Here is a 25,915-nt window from a genome sequence, read left to right on the forward strand (position 1 = left end):
ACATTTTTTTTTAAAGTTTTATCACTTCCTCCATATCGATTTTACAAATTTCTTATTAGATATAGATCTAGGTTTTTTTTTAAAAAAATTATGTTTCTAATTGGTCATTATTGAAATGGATATAGGAAAGCTATTGATTTTTGTATGTTGGGTTTTGTTTCTGGTCACCTTATTGATCTCTGTGGGTACTGTTTTCCCTTGGATTCTCTTGGCTTTTCTGGAGAGATGTATGTAATAGCTATCTGTAAATATAATGGTGGTTTTATCTCTTTAGTATTAATAACTCTCATTTCTTTGCTTGCCTTATTTGAATATGTAGGAGTTCCTGATGAATATTGAATAGTGTTGGTTGTAGGTTCTGCTTGATTTCTGACTTATACAGGAATACATCTAGTTTTATGCCATTTGTCAGTGTCTTCCCTGTAGTTACCCTTTATCAAGTTGAGAAAATTTTATTATATTCCTAGATTTCTTTTTTTTTTTTTTTTTTTTTGAGACGGAGTCTGGCTCTGTCGCCCAGGCTGGAGTGCAGTGGCCGGATCTCAGCTCACTGCAAGCTCCGCCTCCCGGGTTCACGCCATTCTCCTGCCTCAGCCTCCCGAGTAGCTGGGACTACAGGCACCCGCCACTTCGCCCGGCTAATTTTTTGTATTTTTCACTAGAGACGGGGTTTCACCGTGTTAGCCAGGATGGTCTCGATCTCCTGACCTCGTGATCCACCCATCTCGGCCTCCCAAAGTGCTGGGATTACAGGCTTGAGCCACCGCGCCCGGCCATTATTATATTCCTAGATTTCTAAGAGATTTGATCAGGAATGAATGTTGAATTCTTAAAAGTATCTATTGAGATTATTATATTGTTTTTCAACTTTATTGTTTAGTCTGTTTAGTGTAATAGGTTACATTAATAGATTTCCTAAACTGGGCTAGGCACAGTGGCTCACGCCTGTAATCCCAGCACTTTGGGAGGCCAAAGTGGGTGGATCTCCTGATGTCGGGAGCTCGAGACCAGCCTGGCCAAAATGTTGAAACCCCATTTCTACTAAAAATACAAAAATTAGCCAGACACGGTGGCAGGCCCCTGTAATCCCAGCTACTCAGGAGGCTGAGGCAGGAGAATCGCTTGAACCTGGGAGATGAAGGCTACAGTGAGCTGAGATGGTGCCACTGCAATCTAGCCTGGGTGACAGAGTAAGACTTTGTCTCAAAAAAAAAAAAAAAAATCCTAAATTGGAAATTTTTTCTTTCATTCTTGAAATAAATTCCATTTGATCATGAGTATTTTTTTTAATACATCTGCATTCAACTGTTGATATCTTCTGTGTGGTTTTACATCTTTATTTATAAAATGGATAGAATTACAGTTTCTGTGTTTTGTGATGTTTCTCTCTAGCTTGTTTATCAGAGTTATGCCAGCCTCCTAGAATGAGTTAGGAAACTTTCTTTTACTGTGCTCTGAAACAGTTAATATATTGTGGATAGTGCCTGATTTCTGAAGTGTTGGTAGAGCTGATTAACTAGTCTGATTGGATGTGGTGACTTTCAAAAGCACTAAACCTATTCAGGTTTTCTGTTTCTTCTTGAGGAAATTTTTGTAATTAAATCTTCCTAGAAAATCATCAATTTTTCAAGATTTTCAAATATATAATGTAAATTTAATATCATATTCTCATAATTTAAAAATATATCCTCCATTTTTATGGTTATAATTGTTTCTAATCTTATTTGTGACATCTTTTTTCCCTTGATTGATGAAAAATTTCTATTTTTAATAAAATAGGTTTTTTCACCTCAATGTCATACAATATACCCATGTAATAAATTTTCACATATACCCCCTGAATCTAAAGTAAAAGTTAAAATTATAAAAAATAGTATAAGTAAAAATTTAAAAACAGGCTTTTGCAGAGAACTAGGTTTTTTAAAAAAACTGAGTTCCTTTATTTTCTACCTCATAAATGACTGCTTTTTCTTATTTATTAATTCCTTCAGCTTTTAAATTTGTTGTGTGTTCTAACTCCTTGAATGGAATGTGTATTTAGTTCTTTATTTTCAGGATTTTATGTGTTCTAATAAATAAAAATTCATACGTTCTCCTTTCATCACCTATTACTAGTTTAATTATATAGTGCTTTTATTGCTATATATTTCCAAATAATTGTACGTTTCAGCTTAGATTTTTCTCTTTAACCCAGGAGTTATTTAGAAGAGATTTATAAAATTTTTCAGTTGCATAGATTTCTGATGCTCCTTTTGTTGTTAATTTTTAACTTTATTACACTGGGATCAGAGAATGTTCTGTATAATTTCTGCCTTTTGGATTTATGGAGAATATCTTTGTGTCCTGATACACGTTCAGTTTTTGTAAATATGCCAGTGGATGTTTGCATTAGTCTGTTTTCACACTGCTGCTAAAGACATACCCAAGACTGGGAACAAAAAGAGGTTTAACTGGACTTATAGTTCCACATGGCTGGGGAGGCCTCAGAATCATGGCGGGAGGTGAAAGCCACTTCTTAACATGGCAGCGGCAAGAGAAAAATGAGTAAGAAGCAAAAGCAGAAACCCCTGATAAACCCATCAGATCTCATAAGACTTACTCACTATCACGAGAATAGCATGGGATATATAGTAGCTTTTCCAGGCACATGGTACAAGCTGCTAGTGGATCTACCATTCTGGGGTCTGGAGGATGGTGGCCCTCTTCTCACAGCTCCGCTAGGCAGTACCTCAGTAGGGATTCTTTGTGGGGGTTCTGACCCCACAGTTCCCTTCTACACTGCCCTAGCAGAAGTTCTTCATGAGGGCCTCACCCCTGCAGCAAACTTTTGCCTGGGCATCCAGGTGTTTCCCTACAGCTTCTGAAATCTAGGTAGAGATTCTCAAACCTCAATTCTTGACTTCTGTGCACCTGCAGGCTCAACACACATATGGAAGTTGCCAAAGCTTGGGGCTCCCACCTTCTGAAGCCACAGCCCGAGCTGTACATTGGCTCCTTTCAGCCACAGCTGGCGTGGCTGGGGCACAGCGCACCAAGTCCTTAGGCTGCATACAGTACAGGGACCCTGGGCCTGGCCCATGAAACTACTTTTTCCTCCTGGGCCTCTGGGGCTCTGATGGGAGGGGCTGCTGTGAAGGTCTCTGACATGGCCTGGAGACATTTTCCCATGGTCTGGAAGATTAATGTTAGGTTTCTTGTTACTTATGCAGATTTCTGCAGCTGGCTTGAGTTTCTCCTCAGAAAATGGGTTTTTCTTTTCTACTGTGTCGTCAGGCTGCAAATTTTCTGAACTTTTATGCTCTGCTTCGCTTTTAAAACAGAATACTTTTAACAGCACCCAAGTCACCTTTTAAATGCTTTGCTACTTAGAAATTTCTTTTGCCAGATACTCTAAGTCATCTTTCTCAAGTTCAAAGTTCCACAGATCTCTGGGGCAGGGGCAAAATGCTGCCAGTCTCTTTGCTAAAACATAACAAGAGTCACCTTTGCTCCAGTTCCCAACGAGTTCCTCATCTCCATCTGAGACCACCTGACCATGACCTTATTGTTCATATCACTATCAGCATTTTTGTCAAAGCCATTCAACAAATCTCTAGGAGGTTCCAAACTTTCCCACATTTTCCTGTCTTCTTCTGAGCCCTCCAAACTGTTTCAGCCTCTGCCTGTTACCCAGTTCCGAAGTTGCTTCCACATTTTTGGGTATCTTTTCAGCAACGCCCCACTCTATGGGTACCAATTTACTGTATTAGTCCATTTTCATGCTGCTGATAAAGACATTCCCGAGACTGGGAAGAAAAAGACATTTAATTGGACTTACAGTTCCACATGGCTGGGGAGGCCTCAGAATCGTGGTGGGAGGCGAAAGACACTTCTTATATGGTGGTGGCAAGAGAAAAATAAGGAGGAAGCAAAAGCAGAAACCCCTGAAAAACGCATCAGAATCTCGTGAGACTTATTCACTATCACGAAAATAGCACAGGACAGACTGGCCCCCATGATTCAATTACCTCCCCCTGAGTCCCTCCCACAACCTGTGGGAATTCTGGGAGATTTAATTTTAGTTGAGATTTGGGTGGGGACACAGCCGAACCATATCAGTGTTTGAAGAGTATTTTTATTCTATGCTCATTGAGTAAAAAAATCTGTATCAGATTAGGGATTGCAACTGGTAGCCCATAAGCTGCCTTTGGCCTGCAGACATGTTTTGTTTGACTCACACAAGTATATTTTTGAAAACTTGAGCAAACATTTACAAATCACAGTATTTTATGTAAAAATATGGATTTGGGGCTTTCTGTGAAAGCTTAGCAGCTCTGGCTATGCTGAGCCCTCATTCCATAATGGCAACAGTTGGCTGCGATTGCTCCTAACTCAAAGGGCAGTCCACCCATGCCCAGGCGGCCTTCACAGACCTGGCCGCTTTAGCCATTTACCCTGCCTGCCTGATACCTTTAGGCATCAGCCTCTATCACCTGTGTGTTCTATCAAGTTCATTCAAAAGTTCTGGAGTCTTTCTTACTTTTTGTCTACCTGATCTATTTCTGAGAAGGGATGCTGGTTTCCATGATGATTATGGATGTGTCAGTTTCTTTCCATTTTTGCTGTACACATTTTATACCTATGTTACAAGGTACATTACAAGGTATAATGAATCTTCATCACTATAAAATCCTCTCTGTCTCATTTTTGCCTTTAATTGTACCTTGGCTGATATAACACCTGTACTTTGATTGATAAAAGTAGCACACTTGCTAAATTATGTTATCCTTTTTCTCATATATTCTTTATTTCTGATGTTGGTTTTATAAGCAGCAGGTATCTGGATTTATGTTTTTAACACAGTTGAAGAGTCTCTTTAAAGAAGGACTTTGTTATATTCGTACATGTGCTGATTTCATGTATCTTTGGATTTATTTCTATTATTGTATTTTGATCTATTCATCCATCCATCCATCCATCCATCCATCCATCCATCCATCCATCCATCCATCCTTCCTTCCTTCCATCCATCCATCCATCCATCCATCTACCAATCCATCTTTATGTTCCTTTTGCTGGTTAGAGGTAGTTTCTTCTCTTTTCTTTCATTCTAATGGGTTGAAATTTTTACATTCTAAATATGTTATTCTGTTACTCTTTAAGCATAGTTATTGGAATTTATATTTCTCTACAGTGTTTAGCACTAATCAATACTTAACTCTTTCACCTGAGCAACATAAGAAACTTACCATAGCTCCATTCCTCTGCCATCTTCTCTCTGTCATCACCTCCTTGAATTGGGATCATTCAAAAATTTAACTCCGTATTATTTTTAACAACTTTACGTTATGCATCAACAATTATGTGAGCTTCAGTATAAAATCTAACTAATTTCTTTGGTCACCATTGTTTCTTTTTTCTTACATCTTTTTGTTATGTGAATTTTTTATTTTACTAGATTTTCTCATCTATTAAATTATTCATTCTCAAAAGATATTTTGAGTGCTTGCTATATGTATGAATGGTTATATAGATAGTAAATTTTCTGAGTCCTTGAAGTCTAAAAATGTCATTATTTTCTCCCTACAAATTTGGCTAGGTTTTGACTTTAAGTTCAAAATAATTTTCACTCGTAATTTAAAAAATCTTACCCCATGGTCTTTGGAATTCAGTGTTGCTGATAAGGGGTGTCTGTTTGTCTCAGGTAAATTTTTTTGCTGTGAAGTCTACTTTATCTGATATTAATATAGCTACTCCTACTTTCCTTTGATTAATGGTTGTATGGTATATATTTTTCCATCTTTTTGCTTTCAACCTGCCTATATTGTTATATTTGAATTGAGTCTCCTGTAGATAGCATATATTTGGGCCATGTTTTTATTTATTTTTCTTGTATAAAAATTTTATTAGAGAGTGCAGTATAGTAGAAATTGCCTCTTGGTTTTTTTTCTTTTGTTGATAAACAGTATTTTACATATTTATGAGGTACATGTGAATGTTTTCTACATGCATAGAATGTAGAATGATCAAGATATTTGGGGTATCCGTCATCTTGGGTATTTATCATGTCTATGTGTTGGTAATATTTTAAGTCCTCTCTTCTACACTGAAATATTTAATATATTGTTGCTAACTATAGCCCCCCAGTCTGCTGTCAAACGTTAGCAATGTTTTTAGATTCACTTGCCAATGTATTTTAATTACTGTATTTAGATAGTTAATATTTAATGTAATTATTGATACATTAAGGGTTAAGTCTGCCATTTTAACTTCTCTCTTCTTTTTTCTCTGTATTTAGTTTCTCTATTTTTTTTTCCGCCTTCCTGTGGGTTACTTGAACACTTTTTAGAATTTCGCTTGGTGTATAATGTTTCTGAGTATATCTTCTTGTATAGCTTTCTTAGTGGCTTCCCTTGGTATTATACACACGTAACTTATCACAATCAATTTTATGGATGTTGTCATTTTACCAGCGTGAGTGAGGTATAGAAGCCTTACCTTCCTTTATATCCCATTATTCTCTCCCATTTATATTTGTAATATACATACATCTCAAACATACACTCATTTAGAACCACATCAGACAGTGTTGTAATTTTTGCTTCAACCATCAAATGTAATTTAGAAAACTTGAAAGTAAACTTGGTGAATCTGTAGGTTTATATCTCTTGCCAAATTTGGAGAGCATTTAGCCATTATTTCTTTGAGAACTTTTCCAGGCCCCACTTCTTTTTCCTCTCCTTCTTCTTCTTCTTGTTTTATTTATTTATTTATTTATTTTTTTGAGATGAGTCTCATTCTGTCGCTCAGGCTGGAATGCAGTGGGGTGATCATAGCACACTGTAACCTCGAACTCCTGGCCACAGGCAATCCTCCTGCCTTGGCCTCCAAAGTGCTGGGATTACAGGTGTGAGCCACCATGCCTGGCCCTTTTTCCTCTCCTCCTGTCCACTCTAGTGACATGAAGTTTAGATCTTTGTTATAGTCTCGCAAGTCCCTAATACTCTGTTCATATTTTAAAAAATTTTTTCTTTATGTTGTTCAGATTGGGTAATTCTATGTGTATATTTTTTGTTTCCTAGTTCACTCTTTCTTCTGTCCTGTGGGTTCTGTTATTGAGCCCATCCACTGAGCTTTTTGATTATTGTATTTTCAGTTCTAATAATTCTACTTGGTTCCTCTTATATCTTCTATTTCTTTGCTGACACTTTTGGTTTCTTTATTGAGACTTTCTATTTTTTTCATTTGTTTTAGGCATATTTGTAATTGCTCACCTAGGTATTTTTATCATGGCTTCTTTAAAATCTTTATTAATATACAACTAATATATCCTTAAAAGTAATTTTAAAAGGTAAACCTAAAAAAAGGAAGAAAATGAATAAAATGTTTGTCAGATGGTTCCAGCACCCCTGTTTCCTCCATGTTGGCATCGGTGATTGTCTTTCTTTATGCATTTGAGATCTTCCTAGTTGTTTTTGGAATGACATGTGATATTCCTTTGAAACCTGTACATTTTCGCATTATGTTACGAGGCTATACCTGATTTCAGCCTTCTGTTTCAGCTGGCTCTCTCTGGCACTGTTGCTGCAGAGGACAAGGGGTACCATTTCATTATTGCCAGATGTAGGTATGTCCAGGGCCCCCATTCACCCACTGCTGATACCCAAGGGTGGGAAGGCTCCTCATCAGTGCTGAGTAGGGGCGGGGGGTCCCACTCCCTGTGTGCCTCCCATGACCCCACAGTGCAGGTCCCCTCATTACTGTGAGCAACAGTGAGGCTTCTGACTCTCCACCAGGCATCCTGACACAACTCCAGGGGAGGGAGCGGACACTCTGTTACTGCCGGGTGTGGTTGGAAGACCAGGCTCATGGCATGGTATCTGCTGGCACCACGCAAGTGGGCCCCTTTTGAGGTTGCTGGGGATAAAAGCCCTGCTTCCTACCTGCTGTTTCCTGACATGCCCCAGCAGCAGGGTTGGGCGCCTCATTTCATCCTCGCGTGGGTGGAGGTCTAGGCTCGCCACTCAGGCTGTGCTGCCGTAGGTGGGGGTGGTGCCACGGTTCCTTACCGTGGCATTTGGCCTACTTATTGTGTATGGTTTTTTCCATTTGTTCTATTAGCCCTGTCTCCTCGGGTCCCTCTGGTTTGGTTCATATTGCTTTTTAATTGGGTGCCCCTCTTTCTTGGGATTGGTTTTCCTCAAACATGGGCTGCTTCTTGGTTGTCCACCCCTGCATGTGCTCACAGATCCCCCTGTGGCTGTGGGTGGTTGTCTGGTTGACAGCAGGAGTGTTTCTGTGATGTGGAGTGGAGGGGCCTGTTGCTGGATGGCATTTCTGAGAGGCTGCTAGAAAGACTCCCCGCTCCCAGGGCATCATCCTGGTGCTCTGGCCTCGGGACCCTGTCTCACTGCACCAGCCTCAAGATGACTCTGCTGCTGTCCCCACTCAGCCTGGAGGCTGAGGCAGCTGACCTGCCACCCTGGCTCCTTACTCCGAGGCCTGTTTGGGACTCCTCTTGTCCTTGCACACCTGGCCTGGCACCTTCCGCAGCTCTGGAATCATTCCCCACTCAGATGTCCTCCTGCCAGGACACCGCCTCCTGCTGCCACCTGATGCCCTCCACTTCCGGTCTTTCCTCAGTGCCTCAAGGCAGCTTGTCTGTGCTGATCTCGTTTCCCAGGGCTGGTTCAGATTTGTTCATTTTAAGTTTTATTCCTAGGGATCCAGGCCCTGGGGAGAGGTAGGCTGCGTGCTCAGTCTTCCTCCTGGGTTGGGTGTCCTGAGTCTTTTCGCTGTGATGCAGATGGTGACACCTCTTGCCGATTGCTGTTGATTGCCAAGCACTTGTAGTCATCTTTGCATCCAGTTCTTAGTGGGCATCTGTGCGTTGGACGTTCTCTTGGCCGTTTCCCACAAGGGGAGACTAACAGAGAGATGAATTGCCACGTCCGGGTTCACTCAGCTGCCAAGAGGCAGAGCAGAGGCTTGAGCTTAGGCCTGTTGCCCTGAAGCCTGGATTCCACCTTTGCAATCGTAGCCCTCTGATGCTAGGACATAACGGTGACCAGATGAGAACAGCTGCCACCAAGCCCAGTGGCCAGAAACAGAAGCAGAAGGGGAAGCCTTCACAGTGTATAACTGTATTCTTCTTGACTGAATTCTGATTCCTTCCAAGCATATCTTGGCCTCACCTCTTCCTCCTGGCCTAAAAAATTATGATAATGGGAGCAGCACAGGAGGGAGCGAGAGAGGGCAGCAGACATTTCCTAGCCTCTCTTCTCATTCATCCTTTCTTTGCTCTCTTGCTCCATTCACCTTTTTGTCTTTTTAATTTTGGCCTGGCACATAGTTCTCCTTCTCTCTCTCTCTCTCTCTCTCTCTCTAATGTTCCTTCCCTCCCAGCCCATCTGCTTCAGGGTGGCATTGGTGGTGGGGGGCTCTCAGACTTGGCTGCCTCCACTGCCATCAGCTCAGCTACAAGGTGAGTGCAGGCTGAGCTGCATGGCAAGCCCTTCCTGCTGGGGCCTGCAGAATTGTAAAGGCCCTGGCCAAGCATAGTGGCTCGCACTTAAAATCCCTGCACTTTGGGAGGCCAACGCAGGAGGTTCACTTGAGGCCAGGAGTTTGAAACCAGCCTCAACAACATAATGAGATCCTGTGTCTACAAAAAATTTAAAAATTAGCCAGGCATGGTGGCTCATGCCTGTAATCCCAGCCACTCAGGAGGCTGAGGCAGGGAGGTCTCTTAAGCCTAGATGTTTGAAGCTGCACTGAGCCATGATTGTGGCACTGCACTCTGGCCTGGGCAACAGAGCATGACTCTAACTCAAAAAAAAAAACCAAACCAAAACAAAACAAAAAACAAAAACAGTGTGAAGGTCCCTCCTAGAATGCAGGCTGAGGATGTGAGCCCATCCACTGCACCAGGTCCTCCTGGCTTCGTGCCCCATGAGGCATCCTTAGAAAAGCTTGCTGGGGAGCCAGGTGTGCTGGCTTGGCCGGAGTGGAACCTGCTCTCTCAGGGAAGTTTGCAATATACAGGGCAGGTGAGTGGGGCCCTCACCCCTTTAACTTTACCAGGCTTCTACCCTTTAGCAAGTTCCTCACGTGTGCTGATACTTAACAAGATTCAGACACTTTCCTAAGGCAGGAGGGGTGTCATGAGGGACACTGCATTATGGTACAGTTTCCCTGCGTTTTTTTTTTTTTTTTGAAACAGAGTCTTGCTCTGTCGCCTAGGCTGGAGTGTAGTGGCGCGATTTCAGCTCACTGCAAGCTCCCCCTCCCGGGTTCACGCCATTCTCCTGCCTCAGCTTCCCGAGTAGCTGGGACTATAGGCGCCCGCCACCACACTTGGCTAATTTTTTGCATTTTTAGTGGAGACAGTGTTTCACTGTGTTAGGCAGGATGGTCTCGATCTCCTGACCTCGTGATCCGCCCGCCTCAGCCTCCCAAAGTGCTGGGATTACAGGCGTGAGCCACCGTGCCCAGCCTCCCTGCTTTTGAGAAGCATCGCCAGCCCACAGGGCAGGATTCCTGAGGTGGGTCTGGAGTAGGCTGCATTTGGGGCCTGCAGCAAGGGAGCAGGGCAGCTGGAGACCGCAGGGAGCCCTCCCACCTGACAAACAGAAAAGCTCCCCAGCTCAGGCCCCCGGACATAGGCGCATCTTTTCAGAGCGTGTTTACCCTGTTTCTGGGAAGGAAAAGTAAACAGCAGCGACCAGATTCCTGTTGGCGTTTTTGCTCCATATTTTGATTGGGGAACTGAATCCTGTTTTTCCTTTCATAAACACAAAAATGTTAAGTACATAACAGCTAAATTAATCCATGCCCATAAATTGGTTAATTATGTTAATTCTGAGTCACAGAATTCAGTCTCATTAGTGTTTCCATTAAGCAGTTTAGGCTTGTGAGCATTTTAAGAGAACAGTTTAAGCTGTGGATTAATCTTCAAAGGTTCCCAGTGCGTTTTCAACTGCAAGAGGATTTAAAATGCACTGGGGGGTTTGGGGGGATTTGGTGAATGTTAGGAGCTGGTGCTGTCAGGGAGCGGGGGTTCCCCACTTCCTCGTCCCTCACCTCCCCCCGACACATCCTTATCCAAGGCCCCTGCCTGCTAGATCTGAGCATCCCCAGGCTAAGCAGGAGCCATAGGAAGGAGGAGATGGGCAAGAACTGGCATAGCCCCTTCTGCCCTGTGTCTCCCTGGTGGCCGTGCCCTCCCCAGGCTGCCCTCCTGCAGACACGCACAGAGGATGGGTGAGGCTGGCTCTCGAATGCTGTGGGCTGCACAGATCTGGGTTCCTGAGATGGCTGCTGAGAGGCTTTCTTCCTGGGTGTACATAAGAAAGAAGCAAAGAGACAGGAAGAGAGCATACTAAGTCTTAGAAACAAGCTCCAGGGTGGCCTTTGTTCATGGCGGCGTGAACATCTCCTTTTCACCGGCCGTGTCTCCTTCAGAGGTCCATTCAGGACATGGGTTTGCTTTCTTCGCACATGTGCCTCCTCTGGGGTTCCTTGCCGTCCTCGTGTGCGGTGCAGATGTACAGGTGCTCCGTCTGGCTCAGAAGCCTGCTGTCCTGTCCTGTGTCCCAAGCTGCCGGCTCTCACTGGCTCCCTGTGAGTGCCTGGGTCATGCACTTCTGTTCTCCAGCCCTCATTCCCTAGTAGGAAGACAATGAAAGGGTCAGCCTAGATGTCAAATCTCTAGACCATGGCTAAGGCTTTTCCAGTTTTATATTGTTCTTTGAAGAATCAACAGGACCCAGTTATCAAAGAGAGATCTATTTAAATATATACAATTGTTTTCCTTATTATTTAGGTTTGGTAAGGCCAGCTAATGAGACCACTGCCATGCATTGAAAAGGTGGTTTGTTACAGTTCCCAAGAGGATGTGTCCCAGTACTGCATGCAGGGCCACACAGGGAAGCCCTGGGGTCCGTCAGGAGGCAGGAGAGAGGGGAAAACATGGGCCAGAGGCCTTATGATGGATTCTGTAGGAAGGTGTGGGTGAGGCAGAGAAGGCAAGTTCAGAATCAGCTACTTTGAATAATTTCAGCAGACTCAGGGGAATAGGAGCTGTCCCTAGCTGCCTGACACCTGGCCTTGGGTGGTTAGGTTAGGGGAGTAGTGGCTTGGTGTGAGAGCCTGTGATGGAGGGGGCTGGGGTGCAGACTCTGGATTAGTTGGCTTGCATGTGAAAAGCACACTCCTGATGGGTAGTTTACTATCCCGAGACACCGGGTAGCCCCTGAAAGAACAGTCTTTCCAGGGTCAGCAAGCCCCAGATGTCAAAGCATCAGATACTGAAAATACAAGAGGAAGGGAAATAGATGGAGCCAGAAGAGAAGATGGGTAATACCGAAGTTATCCCAGATGCAGTACCAGGACCAGGACCTGGGCCTCAACTTAGCTTTTCATTAATCTTCTCAACTGCCTTGGCAGATAGATGTTATAGAAAACATGATTTAAAGAGGCTGAGACTATGGCCCAAGGTCGTGCAGAGCCGAGATTACACCCCAGGACTCTCTGACCCCAGCTCTCTTCCCCCTACCATGAGCTGCTCTGTGTCTTGCCAGGGGCCCTACCCTTGCCAGACCACACTGGTCGTGGCCCTTCTCTTGGAGGTTGCTGGTTGAGAGAGCTGGCCGCCTGTGTCCATGACACAGCTATGGAGATGGGATGCCAGACACATGGACCACAGACTGGGGAAGCCAGTCTTAGTTATCACAGGACCCGACCTGAGACAGACCACATCTCCTGGATCCAGGGCTGTGTGCAGGACATGCCCATAAGGGGCACCGCTGGCTATAGCTGCGTTTCCACTTGCTCCATCAGGGCATCAGGAACAGAACAGGAAGCAGGAAGAGATTTGGCTTGGTGATTCCCCGCGGGTCCCCACACACTTGATGTCACAATGGTGAACGTAGATCTGCCTTGACAACTCAGCAGACCACAGGTCCCTGGAGTTCCTAGAACAAGGCTGTCCAGTGGGGGCATAGTTAGCAATTTGAGAGTCGTGTCTATTGTCTTAGGTGATAATGAGGGTTGACAGAAACCTTTTAGGATTGTAGCATTTCTAAATAACTGTTGAAAACTTACTTGGCCCAGAATGGATGCTCATAGAGCAGAATGTGCTATAGTTTTACTGAAAAAGCAAAACAAAAACAAAACATAATTCTCTGTGGACTTACTAAAATAAACCCAGGGCTAATGAGCAAAATGTGTTGGGGAGGCCTATTTGTCACACTCAGGAAGCGACAGTCTAATTTTATTTGCTGCTGTTCATTGCTTCTGCATTGCCATTCATTTGCTGAAGGCAAAATACATTACTTCTCAATAAACAAAAGTGGGCCTGGCATGTCCCGCTCCCTGCCTTCCTCCAGCCGTTAACCACCGGGGCAGGAGGGCTGACTTGTATTAATGTGCATGTGTGCGTGCGTGTGTGGGCGTGTGAATGTGTTCTTCCCATTGCTCTTAATGCTGAGCTTCCTAGAAAGTTTTCAGGGGAAAGGCTGTGTCTCATGCTGACTGGGGCCAGCTGCATGTTGATAGGTTCACCTTGCCTTATACAAGCCTGCTATTTGGAAAGTCGAGACATACATTAGAAGCAGGAGGCCGGGGATGGTGGTTCATACCTGTAATCCCAGCACTTTGGGAGGCCGAGATGGGTGGATCACTTGAGGTCAGGAGTTTGAGACCAGCCTGGCCAACATGGCGAAGCCCCATCTCTACTAAAAATAGAAAAATTAGCCGGGCGTGGTGGCATGCACCTGTAATCCCAGCTACTCCAGTAGCTGAGGCAGGAGAATCACTTGAACCTGGGAGGCGAGGTTGCAGTGAGCTGAGATCACACCACTGCTCTCCAGCCTGGATGACAGAGGGAGACTCTGTCTTGGAAAAAAAAAAAAAAAGGTTGGAAGCAGGGGAAAGGGAGGAAAGACAGGTCACTATGAAAAAAAAGTGGCTTTTTTTTGGTTTTGTTTGTTTGTTTTTAACTTAATTAAGTGACTTATAAAATCATTCATTTCAGCAAGTTCTCCCAGGGCATTTAAAATATTATTGGGTTTAGGAGATTTTATAGGAATGCATGTATTATTTAAAGCAAGGCAAAGTGGTGTGATTCTTTCCTGGATGGAGTTTCTGTGGGCAGCTGGAATTGTCAGTGCGGGGATTGGTTCCCATAGCACCCCAAGTTCTTCCTTCAAACACAAAGGCACCAGGTTCTCCAAAGCAACCATCTTCCTTCTAGTCAACACTCCTCCTGCCTCACACCCACAGACTTGTCCTTAGAGGGCACCGGGCAGACGTGTTCATTGTGCCACACTGTGCTCTGAACCCAGCATGCCAAAAGGCAGTCTGTTAGCAAGCTGACAATGGGGAGCTCATTGCCATCAATGCCACCAAAACGATTTGCCCAAATCAAATTTATATCTGACATTTTATAGTAAATGGGCCTTTCTTTTTTCATTAGAGAAATCATTACTGGTTTTCTTCTCCTCGGCATTTCCAGAGAGCCATTCACATTTAAAGCTCATGTTGGAACAGCAGGCTTCTACTGAAAATATTTACCTTTTCTTTTTTGGCAACTTGTCAGTGTTGGGGAAAATAGATGCTTCATTAAAATCTAAGCGCATGATGCTTGCTTTCCCACACATCAGTCAGTCTTCTTCCAAGATGAAAAGCATGGTGAGAGGTGTTGGGAAATCATTCTGGTCATATGTTTTTATGTATTTTTGGATGTCTCCTGGCATCCCGTTCTTCTTGTTCAAAAATAGGCATTTCAACACCTATAACTTATAGAGAGAATCCTAGAATAGGATCAGTTTCACCATTAGAGCATCAGAATTGGTCTTGACCCTCTGTGTGACCAGTGAGGTCTCCTCCCCTGGAGAGTCCATGGCCGAATGTAAGGGCAAAAAGAACCCTGCTGCCATTTCTCCAGCAGTACCGAGACCAGGGCCTCAACTTAGCTTTTCATTAATCTTAACTGCCCCGGTAGATAAACATTGTAGAAAACATGATTTAGAGAGGTTGAGACCATGGTCCAAGGTCATGTAGAAGTGAGATTCCACCCCAGGACTCTCTGACCCCACTTTCTTCCCCCTGCTGTGAGCTGCTCTGTATCTTGCCAGGGACCATGCCCTTGCCAGCCTCTTGCACTGGCCCTGGCCCTTCTCTTGGAGGTTCCCAGCTAAGAAAGCTGGACACTTGGGCCCAGTGTCCCTGACACTGCCATGGAGATGGGATGCCAGGCACATGGACCAAAGGTTTGGGAAACACCCCACTTCCTGTCCACCCGACCCCTCCTCTCTACCCAGAAAGGAGGAAGTACAATGAGCTGATGCTACAGCCCATGTGGGCTGGGCCTAGAGGTGGCTCTGCCCTGCCTATAAAAGCGGGGAAGGAACCTTACAATAGATGCCAACAAACCCGGAGAAGGTTGGCCCCTGTTATGACTCCTTTGATCTTCACAGGGAGGTGAGCTCTTGCTCTATTAAAAATAAGAACCTCTGTTTATCAAGAGATACCGTAAACACAGTGAGAAGATCAAGCATACACTGGGAGAAGATTTTTATAACCTGTATTACCAACAAAGGATTAATTCTCAGTACAAACAAAATTAAACAATATATCACTTAAGCATATATACAATTGTATTAAACTAGTAGTATTTAAAAAGCAATGGCATGTGAGGTGGGCAGATAACCTGAGGTCAGGAGTTCAAGACCAGCCTGGCCAACATGGTGAAACCCTGTTTCTGCTAAAAAACACAAAACTTAGCCACATGTGGTGGTGGGCGCCTGTAATCCCAGCTACTTGGTTGGCTGAGGCGGGGAGAATCACTTGAACCTGGGAGGCAGAGGTTGCAGTGAGCCAAAATGGCACCACTGCCCTCCAGCCTGGGCAACAGAGTGAGACGCCATCTCAAAAAAAAAAAAAAAAGCAATGGCATGAATAACCCAAAAATTCTGATCATTTTTCTCTGAGAAGCGGGGGGTGACAGGGAGGACACAGGAGTAGAGGGCCCCAGTGGGTCACGTTCCTGTTCTTGCATCAGGGGTGGAGGGTTCATGGGTATCCATTTTTTTATTAGGCTTTATAACTAACATGTATGTGACATACAATCTTTTGTGCTTATCAAGTCATATGTTTTTAGAAAACAAAAAGAAAAACCAATCAGTTATTGTTACTACTTCCATTTTTACAGATGGGAACTGAGGCTCGGTGGGGTCAAACTAGCAGCAAACACACACGTTGAATGCTTACTATGTGCCAGACCCTTTACACGGATCATCCGATTTCATTTGTTTGACATCCCTCTATATATGATAACTGTCATCACTGCAGTATGCAGAAGACTAAGGCTTAGCGAGACGGGAGAACTTCAAAGTCACTACCTGTTCACAGTTGTGGGTGAAGGCAAGGTCTTCACCCGTGGCATGCCCTGTCTCCCTCCTGCAGGCTCCGAGGCACACTGTGGGTGACAGCTCCACTCTGTGGGCCTCCCCTTGGGTGCAGGCGTCAAGGCATCTAAGTCCACTTGCCCTGTGCTATCTCAGTGCCTGGACACTAGTGGCTTCCCCGGGCCGTGCTGCAGCCAGGTCGCTGAGGTAGGAAAGAGAGGAAGGGAAATAGGTGGAGCCAGAAGAGAAGATAGATAACACGGAAGTTAAATTTATTCCTGCTGCTCTTTGTTAAGGCCTTCAAGCTATTATAAAGAGATGGCTCTTCCCATGACTTCAGCCCCATCCTCAATCACTGCCCATGCCCACTTGGCTGACACTGCCAAATGGCTCTAGCACTGTTGAACTTCTGATGTCTCCTATGCCTCAACCTTGCTATTGCTTTGGTATAAATTTCTCCCACATTGATTTTGAATACAATTTCAGGCTTTTGGAGCAGAAGTTTCCATTAAGCTTGGTGTCCCACCGAAGTGTTAAGGTCAACGTGCTGAGCCCTAGAGTTGTCCTCCCTTTCCCACTACCAGCTACCCTACCTGGCCTCCCAAGAACTGTCTGTGGTGACTCTTGTATTCTCTGTCTTGATTCATGCCTGGGAAAATTCAGGGTATATGTTAAGGGGAAAACCTTAAGGAAACCTGAACCTTCAAAACTGGGTAGAATGAATGGATGGAATGGAAGAATTTACTGCAGCGAAATCATCTTCAAATTCCTTTTAGGTTGGAAGTTTCTTACCCTGGCAAGTCAAGAAGTACATTTAGTTATTTGTTTATAATCCATGTGCTACTGGGTGAAAGATTATAGGACGAGAACCTTTGAAATATATGTGTTAGGGATCTCTGCCCATCAATTTCCATCAAAAGAGCTTACCCATGATTATCATTTAAGTGGATGGGACAGTAGGATTCCACTCACATAAAATGTTTGTCCCTGAGCGCCCAGGGAGGGTGTTACCTCCAGGGTCTCCTTCCTGTGACTCTTCTGCATGAGTCCTACACCACCTCTTTTAACCTCAGGGAAAAGTCACTATTTTGTTTTTTAAAGTCAATCATATTTAAAGTTTCTGCTTTTGAGTATGCACTATGTGTTGATGTAGATTCTGGGATATAGAACAAACAGGCGCAGACTAGTGTGGGTGAGGTGGGGAACCCCTACTTCAGAAGGTGAACCTCAGAAGGAAGGCTGCCTGGGCCAGCAGTGTGTGCATGGTGGAAGGGAGCTGCAGCCGCTAAGCCTTGGAAGAGTCTTTAATGGCACAGGGGAATGCTCTGTATAAAGCCCAGTAGGGGAAAAAAAGGATTTGGAAAGCAAGTGTATGCTAGAGGCAAAGAAAAAGACTGGAAGAAAATAACCAGCCAGATGCAGTGGTGTGCACCTGTGGTCCTAGCTGCTTGGGAGGCTGAGGTGGGATGATTGCTTGAGCCCAGGTGTTCGAGGCTGCAGTGAGCTATGATCTGTGTCACTACATTCCAGCCTGGGTGACAGAATGAGACCCCATCTCTAAAACAAAAAAAGAAAAGAAAATAGCCAAAATATTTTTGCTTATTTCTCTATTTCCCAAAGTTTGGGCAAGAGCATATACTATTCTTACAATCAGAAGACGTCCTCTTTTCCATTGCGTCTTAAATAGCTCTGAGATTTAGAATTTGTCTTGATGAAGGCATGGTCATCACACACACAGAGCTGGGCCCTGTGGGTGAAGGGCTCCCAGGGGCCTCTAAGCGGGGAGCTGTGGGTGTCAAGTGGCCATGAAGAGAGCTGACCCAGGTTCGGGTGGCAAGATTCCCTGAGCCCCAGAGAAGTCAACTTTCTGTATCTACTAGAATACAGGAAGAGTGTGTCCATGGCCGTCATTACCCCTCTGCTTCCCTGTTTCATGCCAGGACTTTCTCAGATGCCTTCTCTGGGGGAGGCACTGTTGTTTGGGCGACTTTCTGGCTGCAGAGGGCAACCAGTGATAAAGGCAGATGCCAAGTATGAGGCAAGAAGGGAGGCCCCTGGCTGGGATGGCAGGCATTGGGAGAGACTTGTGGGAGCCCCTCACCCCTCTCTTTTTGGGGTGCTCTTGAGGAAGCTGGACTCCCCACCTCTAAAGACCCCTCCAGGGAACATAGATCCCAAACCCAAATGGAGATGAGCTGGCCAGCGAAGTCCAAGACCCCAGTCCCCTCCATTATAACCTAGAGTGCAGGCCTCTGTCTTCCAGGTTGAAAGCTCATCATTTGGTACATCGTAAGTTGTACGTCAGAGTAGAATTATAAAGGAAAGAGAAACAGATGTGAACTCTCAACAGCTGGGAGAGTTGAAAAGGCTCTGGAGTTCCATTATAGAAATGTGCGTTTTAGCCAGGGGTGGTGGCTCACGCCTGTAATCCCAGCACTTTGGGAGTTTGAGGCAGGTGGATCACTTGAGGTCGTGGAACTTTTCAAGACCAGCCTGGCCAACATGGCCAAATCCTGTCTCTATTAAAAATAAAAAAGTTAGCCAGGCATGATGGTGTGTGCCTGTAGTCCCAGCTACTCGGGAGGCTGGGGCAGGAGAATCACTTGAACCCGGGAGGTGGAGGTTGCTTTGAGCCAAGATTGCACCACTGCCCTCCAGCCTGGGTGACTGAGTGAGACTCTGTCTCAAAGTAATAATAATTATTATTATTATTATAGTTCTTGTTTTTTAAAATAAGAAACAGAAATATGCATTTTTAGATAACAGCAGGACATCATAGCACTGAGGGAAACTAAACTCTCTCTTTGGGAAGTAGCTTGGTTTCTTTTGTTGCCCTGGCCTGAGTTGTCATTTTAATTCTTTCACATCAGCCAGCATGGAGAAGAGGAGCCAGTTTTGCAAAATGACAGGGAACAGCCCCTGCTGGGGAGGGACTCTGTGATGCAGTGTCCTTGTCTGAGTTTCCTGGGCCCGGGTTCCGGTCGCTGTGTGCCCGGAGCGCTGGGTGCCGACATTGAGCCTCCTCTGTGCTTTCAGGCATCCGCATGCTGGATGGCGACGTCACAGATGTGGTCGAGGCAAAGTCGCTGGGCATCAGACCCAACTACATCGACATTTACAGTGCCAGCTGGGGGCCGGACGACGATGGGAAGACGGTGGACGGGCCCGGCCGACTGGCTAAGCAGGCTTTCGAGTATGGCATTAAAAAGGTGTGAGTAACCCAGGGCTACAAGGGAGCACTCTGGGACAAGCGTGACAGTAAACATTTTTAACAATTAAATACCAGAGTGACACTGGCCACAGCCCTGAAACCAGACTGGGAAGACTCTGCTGTGCCAGGTGCCAGGGCCAGTGTGGAGGAGTCACTTGGGGAGTCTGAGAAGTGGCTCTTTACCAACGAGAGCAGAAGTGTTTTTGCCTTGTTCCAGAACAGCTGTTCCAGTGACAACCAGGTGGTCACTGCTAGCACGACCCTCTCTGCCTTGGAGTTTACCTATCCCTGGCTGAAGGGGATACACAGGTGGGTGACAGGGGTCCAAGGCAGCTCCCCTGGCCTGTTACTTGGACTATGCAGGGGCCTCGGCCCACCTGCCCTTAGAAACACCCAGCCGTGGAACTTTCTGCATTCATCGCGGGGTATGTACTCACCCAGGCCCCACTGCGGCAGGAAGCAGTGGTCAGGGTGTCCCCTACAGGCACACAGCCCAGCCCAATTCGAACTCCTCCAGGAGAACCTCACAAGGGGCTAGGCAGAGCAAAGATGCTTCTCTGCTGATGGGCCAAGGCGAGGCTGGCAGGCTCCTGCGAGGCCACCCGCCAGCCACTCTGTGGTCTTTGGTTCCGGATCCATGTGTGTCAGGAAGGCTGAGGAAGGGGGAGGGGGTGGCTGCAGATGAGCCAGTTCTTACAAGCAGGGTGGCAAGGCAGATTTCTGGGTGAGGACAGCTTCTTGGAGCAGGCAGACAGAGCTGTGGTCAGCTTCCAGGAGGCCCTGGGTGGCTGAACAGGCCCCAGCCCAAAGTTCAATGTGTGGTCAGTGACTGTTGTATGGAGTGGGGACAGGGAGTTCCAGCAGGAAGTCCAGGCTTCTCTGACTTCTCCTGTGGGGGATGGGAGAATGGGGAGGTGGTGGCAGGAGTCAAGCCCATTAAATTTATATCATTTAAAATACTTTTAAAGTTCTCATCGTATTATAACCCATGCATAGTGATTACACAGTGGCTCATAAACAGCTAATAAGTCAGTCAGATAATAGGAAGAGATTATATTGCAAACAGTCTTTCTCTGTCTCTCTGTGCCCACCCCCGAGTCCTGTCCCACAGAGGAGGAATCTGTTTTTAAACTGTGTTCATGATTTCCTTTCTCTAAGTAATATCATTTGATTGCTTTCCTGGGTGCATTGAGTTTGGTCACTATCTACTACTTTCCTCTTATGGGGATGAGCATTTTTCTCTTAGAAGACCCCCCAGGCCTGCTGCGCTGCTGCCCTGCTGCCCTGCTGAAACCCTGGAGTTTCTTCCACTTCTTACCTTTCCCGGGCATCAGGCCTACACTGCATCTTCTACCTCCTGCCAGCTGCACCCGCCTGCACCTTCTCTGAAGGACTTGGTGTCATTCTGCAAGTGTGAGACAGAAGCTTCCTTCTCTACTGCCCCCACCCCCCAACCACTCAGGGCTTGAATGCCTGAGAAACCAATGACCAAATATGGGGTATCTACCCCCATGTCCCTCCAAGTTTAGTACTCACCCAGACACTCAATGTGAGAAGGAAAATTAAGGAAGAGGGGCAGTGTAGACACACACACGCACGCACACAGCACGGGACCTAGTGTGCATCCTTGTGACACTGGACAGCTTCCTTTGTCTCCATTCCTCCAAGAAAACACCAAGGCAGCTTCAATCAGGCTGCTGAGCCCTCAAGCCAGGCCCGAGGCTGGGCCGAGTGAGTGCTGGCAGACTCAGGTATGACCAAGTCAGCTGCTATCCACCAAGAACTGCCGAATACATAAATCACCCTTCCATTACTTGGTTCCCAGCCCCAACTCACTGGATCGCTTGGATCTCCGTCTTGATGACAAACGAGACATCTTAAAAATTAAGCTAAATTTAAGCTTCGGAGAGGGTGGGTAAGCTGGAGATGACATTTTCTGCATGGAACATATTGCTTTGGATGGGGTTACTGCTGAGCGTCTGTCATTTCTATGGGATGATTTCCAAAGATTGAGCTCCTAGGATGAGGCACCCTCTCTCCAGGAGGGATCCTGGTTGTTTGGCAGTGATCGTTGGGGCTGTCTGGTTCCCTGAGCCTATGCGAGGCTTGGGGAGGTTGGAGCTGCAGAGAGGGATCTTTGCATTCTGAATTCTGAGCAGTGTTGGTTTCATCCAGCTGTCAGGGGAGTGGGAAAGTTGCAGAGGGGACCATGTGGTTTCCCCTCATCCTTGTCACAGTTTCGTGAAATACTGAGGTCATTTGATTTTTTTTTCGTCATTTGGAAGTAAAATATGTCATACAGAGAAACTTAAATTGCACCTGTCTCAATCTGTCACTGAAAATCCTCCTAGAAATTTGATGATCTCAAACCAAACCACATTCCCCCATCTGTTTTTCCTCCTTGTGGCCCTATTTGTCACCTACAATCTTCTGTAAAATCCGACTTTGTCTTTGGTAGATGATGTGGTCTGGTGGTGGGAGACTGCAGAAGCTGTAACTTGGCATAAAGATCTGTTTAATGTTGGTCCTTAGGAAGCCTTACTCCTCTCACACCTGGTTATTCAGAAGGGGCGATTAGACATTGCTGTGGTTAAAGACACTGGCCGCCTCCACGTAGCCGGTGTTTGCTAACCCTCAGTAGCAGTGCTTCTGAGCTCATGAAATGAACTCTCCCTCCCCAGGGAAGACTCTGAAATACGATTTGATTGGGTTGAAGTTGTGAGTTTACTGAAAAGAAGTGCAGGTTCACGGCTAGGGTTGAAATGTCCCCTACAGCTTCTGTCCCATGGCTTCCATGAAGCCACTGGAAGATCTGGGAAGTGAAAATAAAGTCTTCAGAGACAGTTAAAACATCTCTACACTCCTCAGATCTGACTGTTTCCTCACCTCATTTCCATGTCTCCTTCCCGGAAACCGTTTTAAGGAGGGGAAAGGTTGTTGATACGTTGACACCTATGAGGGTGGGTTGGTCTCATAACAAATGCATGGTGCATGCTATAAATGCAAACCTTGAGCATTTCAGGCTCTTGGTGTTCAAAGTGGGGTCCAGAGCCAGCAGCACTGGCATCCTCTGGGACCTCATTAGGGATGCACACTCTCAGGCCCACGCTGGACTTTGGGGTGCAAGTCCACATTGTAACAGGGTTCCCAGGTGACTCCAGGGTGTGCACATTCAAGTTTGGGGAGCGCTGTTTTTGGCCATTCTCTCTGCTCCTGGAGCAGTAAGGTTGCATGCTCTCCCTTGCTAAAGGACATTTTATGAGTCATTTCAAGTGGGGTGGGGAGTTAGGCGTGGCAGTGCCTAGGACTAATTCTCACCTGGAATAAGGAGAGGCTCTGATGGGTTAAATACCTTTTGATTTGCATTATAGTTGCTTTAAACCGGCTTCAGCTGAATCTCTTCCTGCAGGTAATCACATGCACACACACACACCACCTTCCTGAGCAATTTGTGCCTTCTTCTCAGAAGGTTAGCTTTTCTGGGAGTGACCTTTCTGTTGAGCTCTTGGCCACCCAGACACAGTTCACCTTGCGGATGCAGAAAACAGAGTGGACAAGGCAGCCTTAAGCAGCGGGGCTGCGTGGGCTTCAAGAACTTTCCTGTGGGCTTTCTTGGGAGCCTCAAGTTGGAGCTGGAGTCTCCTTGGTTTACAAACCTCCGTGGCGTGAGTGTACAGAGCAGGCAGGTCCAGTCATTGTGCTCCGAAAGTGAGTGTGACATGTTTGGTCAGCAGCAGACTTCAATTTGGCTCTATGGGGATTGCAGAATTGGGGTGTAAGTTATCTTTAAATTGGCCAATTGTTGTGCATAAGTATAAATTTCCTCCATTTTTGGGAAGGAGAGTCCTCAGTAAAGATGTGGTAGCCAGCCAGTGGCTCCAGTTTCCCGTGGAAGTGGACGCTGGCCCTGCTCTCAGGCCGGCTGTGTACCAGCAGCCCATCCAGCCATCTGGACTATATCGGTCAGTTCAGTCTTCCACTCGCTAATCTTTAGCTGGTATTTGTGGCTGGAATGATTCTCAGTGTGGTCAGAAATCATCCATCCTGTGGGTATGGGGTAGAGCAGAGCTTCAGGAATCTGCCCTGACCAGCTGCTGTCTTTCAAAGACTTGCTTTTGTGTGTACGTTCTTAACAATGTACACCAGTGCACAGCTGGGCGTGGCGGCCCACTTCTGTAAGCACAGCTACCCTGAAGGCTGAGGCAGGAGGATCGCCTGAGCCCAAGAGTTCCAGACCAGCCTGGGTAAGACCCCTGTCTCAAAAAAAAAAAAGTAAAGAAAACCTACACACAAATGAGGCCCTGGGCTTGGCTAGTGATGTGAATCAGACCACCCTGATACTTACCCACAGCAGAGACCATGGGGAGCCCTGACAGGACACCCACAAGCTGCTACCAGCTTCCTGGACATAACCCTTTTCACCTATTCTGTCTTCACCCAGAGTTCATGGTCCTATCCCTCTCACTGTGCAAGAAGGGTACTTCTTCAAGTATGTTTTCCAGAAAAATCATTCTTTTCCCCACCAGACCAGCTCTTTCAACCCAGAAAAATTAAAGTTATAAATTCCACCATCCTCTGTAATCTCAGTGTTATTTGCAGCACTGCTAGGTCTCTTTGATCGTAGGCCATTAAAATGGAAATGATAGGCATGGCCGTGGAATCGAGCAGCTTGTATTGCGACCCTGGATTTTCCTGTGAGGAACAGAGGAGTCTTTCTGGCACCTTTCCCTTGTATGATCCTGTGATTCTGCAATTTTAGGGCTGCTGTCACAGGCAAAAGCACACCATTAAAATCGAAACAGCCCCCAAAACCATGCTCTCAGCAGCATCCAGATGGTCTGAACGCACCCTTCTTATCCCCATTTGAAGGAACATTTGGGAGATGGGACTCTAGGTCAGGGGTGAGACCCACCCTACGAGGTTCTGGCTGCGGGGCTAAGCCTTGTTCCTCTTGTTCCTTCTAGGGCCGGCAGGGCCTGGGCTCCATTTTCGTCTGGGCATCTGGGAACGGTGGGAGAGAGGGGGACTACTGCTCGTGTGATGGCTACACCAACAGCATCTACACCATCTCCGTCAGCAGCGCCACCGAGAATGGCTACAAGCCCTGGTACCTGGAAGAGTGCGCCTCCACCCTGGCCACCACCTACAGCAGCGGAGCCTTTTATGAGCGAAAAATCGTAAGTTCTCCTGGCAAGTTGGAGTGCTTACAGTGTGTGCTTCAGCCCTCTGGGAATGAGTTTCTTCTCCCTTTCTCAGAAATATGGGTTAGATTGAGGCCAGATTATTCTGGATCCCAGGGTCCCAGCCTCACCCATCGGCAAACAATTTGAGCCTCGAGGTAAACCCCAGTCCCTTGGCAGCCTTCCTCGGACACTGGCTTTCTAATCTTTGCACAGAAATAGCAATTAAACCCCTCTCTGGTTTTAGAGATCTAAAAATATTATTTAAGAATGAGGTTCCTTCTCATGATGTCTTGTTTTAACTCTGAAATTCTGTGGTCGCATCTCTTGGAATCCAATGAACCCATCCAGCTCCAGCACGTACAACAGAGTAAGAGAAAGACTTGGTTTTATACTGAGACATTCTAGAAATCCAAGAGTTTTTCTAGGCATTCTGTTGCTACAAAAATACTTTTCTTGGACACTTTTAAGTCGAGCAGTGGTTTCTGTCTGTTCCACTCACTTAAGTGAACATAAGCATGATTTATCTTTTAAAAGGTAACTGTTTTAGTACTCCGGTAGAATGTATGCTTTTTCTTTCCCTACATACTTTCCTACTTAAAAAAAAAAAAAAAAAAAAAAGGAGGAAGGGAGGATTTCCAGTTCAAATTAATGCAGAATTGAAATGCACAGTCATTAAGTTGACTTGTAGACATTTTGAAAATGAAACCATGGAGCTGGCCAGACATGGTTAAATTTTAAAGCTCACTAGCATCTTTTCATTTCTCTGGCTGCTCAGCCACATCTTTAGAAGTTATTCGCAAATTTATTTTTACACTTTTCTGTGGAAGCATACAGGCTTCCTGTTCTGTGCTTTGCTCCGCACCGGCAAAGGGTCAGCTGCCATCGTTCCGTCACCAGCCTGGTAGCGGCTTGGGCTGGTTAACTAAGGTATTAATTTGTTATTTTCCTTTTCTGCCCGAGTACGCACCCCTGGGATGGGCAGCTGAGATGCTGAATGGTATCCTGTTTACCTAGAAATCCAGCTCATTTGAGCCCAGACTTGCTGGGGTCTTATTAGACAGACACTTGTGCCAAAACCCAACATAGTCTTGCTGGCCGAATGGCTGCAAGTTCGAATTTGCTAAGTTATGGGA

The 25,915-nt window shown here is 45.8% G+C and overlaps 1 protein-coding gene across 3 annotated transcripts in view; it reads left to right on the forward strand.

Annotated features, from left to right (window-relative positions):
• Window positions 1–25,915, forward strand: part of PCSK6 (proprotein convertase subtilisin/kexin type 6) — a 192,332-nt gene that overhangs the window by 71,196 nt on the left and 95,221 nt on the right. For all 3 annotated transcript variants that reach the window (XM_007990588.3, XM_007990589.3, XM_073012963.1), the window contains exons 7-8: window positions 19,425–19,597; window positions 24,564–24,776. In XM_007990588.3, the coding sequence (XP_007988779.1) occupies window positions 19,425–19,597; window positions 24,564–24,776 (386 nt within the window). The remainder of the gene's footprint in view (window positions 1–19,424; window positions 19,598–24,563; window positions 24,777–25,915) is intronic.

Source organism: Chlorocebus sabaeus, chromosome 29, assembly GCF_047675955.1.
Source record: "Chlorocebus sabaeus isolate Y175 chromosome 29, mChlSab1.0.hap1, whole genome shotgun sequence".
Classification (NCBI taxonomy): domain Eukaryota; kingdom Metazoa; phylum Chordata; class Mammalia; order Primates; family Cercopithecidae; genus Chlorocebus; species Chlorocebus sabaeus.